The sequence below is a fragment of the Branchiostoma belcheri genome, unplaced genomic scaffold, assembly GCF_001625305.1.
Source record: "Branchiostoma belcheri isolate BF01 breed outbred unplaced genomic scaffold, Haploidv18h27 scaffold85, whole genome shotgun sequence".
NCBI lineage: Eukaryota > Metazoa > Chordata > Leptocardii > Amphioxiformes > Branchiostomatidae > Branchiostoma > Branchiostoma belcheri.
In genome coordinates this window covers 917,974-921,668 of record NW_017804520.1, presented here as the reverse complement: position 1 = coordinate 921,668, position 3,695 = coordinate 917,974, and the positions used below count along the sequence as shown (strand labels likewise).

Genomic DNA, 3,695 nt, shown 5'->3' with positions numbered 1-3,695 from the left:
CAAAAAAAACAATGTGCTAAGACATGGCAGTCAATATAAGATAGAATATTTTTGTTGCACTGGATGCCTTTTAATTAATGATGTCTCATTCAAATCTTCCCTGTACTTCAGATCCTGCTGGTTCAGATGAAGAATCGCGTGATGAAGTCCCATGCAACATGACTGTGCTCGAAACAGGTTATTATTTACTCTTTATTATTCTCGTTTGCTTCTATTCTTCCCACAGGAATATATAAAAAACATGAACTACTTACTAGTGCCTAGTTACATTGGTTGCATGTACATGTACAATGATCCTGAAACCTATAGTTGTTAATGATTGGATGAGACACTGTTTGAACAAAATGTCGTGAATTGCCGTGAATTGAAGCTACAGCCCCCAAGTATAAATCCTGACGGATAGTTGAATCTTGCTCCAGTCTGCCCAGGTAAGCCTGACGGATCTGACTACCGCGGCAACCTCTCCGTGACCGTAACTGGGAAGACGTGCCAGAGATGGGATGTCAACGTTCCGCATTGTCACCGTTTCCGACCGGAAGAGTATCCTGATGAGTTGGTCGAGAACTACTGCCGCAATCCAGACAGTGACGGGACCACTCTGTGGTGTTACACAACGGACCCTAGCACACGCTGGGAGTACTGCAGCAACCCGACATGCCTTATCTAACTTACTTAAGGCCACAGCACGTAAATTTTATGGATGACATCCTCCGCAGACTCCAAATGTAATGCGAGCGGGCGAAAAAAAGGCTGGCCGAAAAGAAAACAAGGTTCCTACATTTTTAAAAATTGACTTAATCTTTGTACAAATGGTTTTGATTCAGTGGGAACATCACCTATATACAGCCAGCATCACATATCACCGCATCAAAGGAAGAAACAAAACATTAAATCAGAGCCTTTTCTTGTCTCCTCTCTTTATAGGTATCTGCCATCCACCTTCCGGCATGGCAACAGACATCTTTGCCCATTTTCGGCATGGTGACCACTGTCAGAAGGCAACACAATTTCTTGTTGTTTTTTTTTCCAAATCAGGCGAAAATTAATGCGCGCGCTGATGTCATCCAGAAAAATGACTTGCTGTGGCCTAATATATAAAAAAAGCACGGAAGCTTACTTTTGCTTCATCTTATTTTCATCATATCAATTTCATTATGTTATATTTAATTGAAAGGTTTCATCATCAAACATCAGGATTAACTATGTGAGTTGGTGCAGTGAAATTTCCCTGCTGATGCAAGACATGTACAGTGCTGGATATTGTCAGTTTATGTACCTTTTCTCATTTCTCTAAAACGCTCCATCCAGGGTATTCTCATCAGCTTACATAAAATTGTCTCCTTCTCACTTGTTTGCATGTACAATATCCTGTACCATATAGGTGCTAGCAAAGAGTGTTTCACTTGATCAGTAGACAGAAGCATTACACAATTCAGGTACATTACCGGTACATTGTTGTTACAGTACCATAGTTGGAAGATGGCGAAACATCTTGGTCCAGGCGCGACCTCTAGCGGATGTAACATTAGCAAATTCTGCAGCTTCCGACCTCCTGCTGGGGAGCCAATTTGTTCAGCCACAATTTCTACTACATATACTAGTATCTTATAGCAGCCCAAGGTGTCTGGTAGAGACTAATGTGTTGATGAAACTTTTCCCTGAGTTTTTGAAGTAGTGATTTCTACCACAAATGGTGTCTCTTGTGTTTGACCATTGTATTGTGCTCACGTAAACTGTAGCACAACAACTTACAACAGTGTAAGTGTATAACTTTAGTTCCTTATCATTGTAATGAGGAGGGTAGTACATGTACCTATTATCCAAACAGAAATTTAGGCTTCCTCCTATTTTTGACCTGTTTGTAGGCTTTTTATTGGGCTGTCTTTTTTTGTACTTGTATCTTTTTTTTGGCAGCCAAACGCGTACGGGTGGCGTATGGAATACAGACATGTCAATACTCTAGCAGCTACCAAAAGACCTGCTTGAAGATTAGGTGCATGTAGTACCAGCAGGAACACAGCATTTTGTTTCCTTTAGGGGAACCTAAAAGTTGTAAACTTTTAATCTTAAATATTGCTGAAGACAACATGTGTCTTCTTTATTTTGAGCTGAGATTTTTGTATGTCTGTTATATACATGTATATCATATCTATAGGTGTACAGCCTGAATTTTGACAGATTAGCTGTTACGTTTCTCATGTACAAGACGAGAAGAATGATGCAGAGAATTTCCTAGTAACACATTTAAGGGAATCCAATGCAATTTTAGGGCGTCAAAACTTGATTTTCAAAGTCAATTTTCTGAGCTGGTCATTCTTTTAACGTAGTAAGTTGAATCAATCCTGTCCCAAAGCATACTCATATCTGGGGCACAAACAAATGAGATGTTGCTGATGGAAAATGGTCACTTGTTTTGTATCGTACTATATAGAAAAATAAAGAGACGCTTCACGTATTTTGTTTGGGGGCTATTTTAAATGCTTCAAAAAGGTTTGAAATGTGCTATGAAACGGCTGTAAATGTCAATGTTAGTCAGATTTCCTAATCTATAGATCTAAAATATTATTATTTGCCGCCTTCAAATTGCACTGGGGGCATTAACAGTTTCTTTCAAAGCCTTTTATTTTGGACAATAATACTACCCTAAAATGTACATGACTGCCACTGGCTGTGATCTCTCTCTCTCACATGTAAACACAATGTTGAAGACGAATTTCACTTCTTATTATTTTGTCCCACGTACACTGAAGAAAGGCTGACACTTATGAACATGATCTCACGTAACTCAAACCTTACTTTACCTAGAACAAGCTCAGATACATTTAATTTACTTATGTCATGTCCTGAACCAATATCCTTATATATAGGCCAATTCATATCTTCCGCTCTCCAGAAAAGAAACCATATCATCTCTGACACTTCGAATGGATGTTAATACTGTATCCATGTCCCATATATATTGTATAACTCATAGTACACAATTACAGCGTAGCGTCTAGAGTTAGTCATTTAGAAGTAGATTTTAGTATTGTTATTCTTGTCTATACTTGCCATACATTGTACCTGTTGCAATTGTTGCGCAATAAAGATTGATTGATTGATTGATTGTTATTCGTACACTGTTCCGTGTGGAACGGAACATTTTAATATTATTGACCCTCTAGAGAGGGTCTGCATGCCCTTGTTCGTTAACCGTTATGGGCTATTTTAATTCACCGTTAATCGTTGCCGGCCCGCTCTAATTCAACGTTAAGCGTTATCAGTATATTCCTCGTGAAGCGTTATTGGTCGTTTTAATTCAACGTAAAACGTTATTTGTCATCCTAAATTCAGCGTTAAGCGTTAATGAATAATTCTTCGTTACGCCTAATTTTGCTTTCAAAGTGTAGGAAAATGCGTCATTGAAGGTTTAAAAATAAAAAATTTCCCGGGGGAGAATGCCCCCGGACCCCCCTACATTGCTCACGCCTTTGGCTCTCGACTCGCGCTTCTGCGCTCGGTCCCTTCGGCTCTAGCCAGAACCAGCTTTCCCATCAATTTCTGGAAGTTTTCGGAGATTTACAGAATTTTTATTAACGAATCCGTCAACCTTGACAGGCAAATTAACAAAAATTTTGAGTAAAATATAAAAACATGAGAAGGACCGACAAACACTCTCAACACCATGATTTGCCTCTCAAATGCGGGAAATTGCG

The 3,695-nt window shown here is 39.2% G+C and overlaps 1 protein-coding gene across 1 annotated transcript in view; it reads left to right on the top strand.

Annotated features, from left to right (window-relative positions):
- Window positions 1-691, top strand: part of LOC109487007 (plasminogen-like) — a 4,095-nt gene extending 3,404 nt beyond the window's left edge. Inside the window, 1 exon segment of the mRNA XM_019790923.1 lies at window positions 414-691. Within this exon segment, the coding sequence (XP_019646482.1) occupies window positions 414-691 (278 nt within the window).
- Window positions 692-3,695: the final 3,004 nt, after the last annotated feature.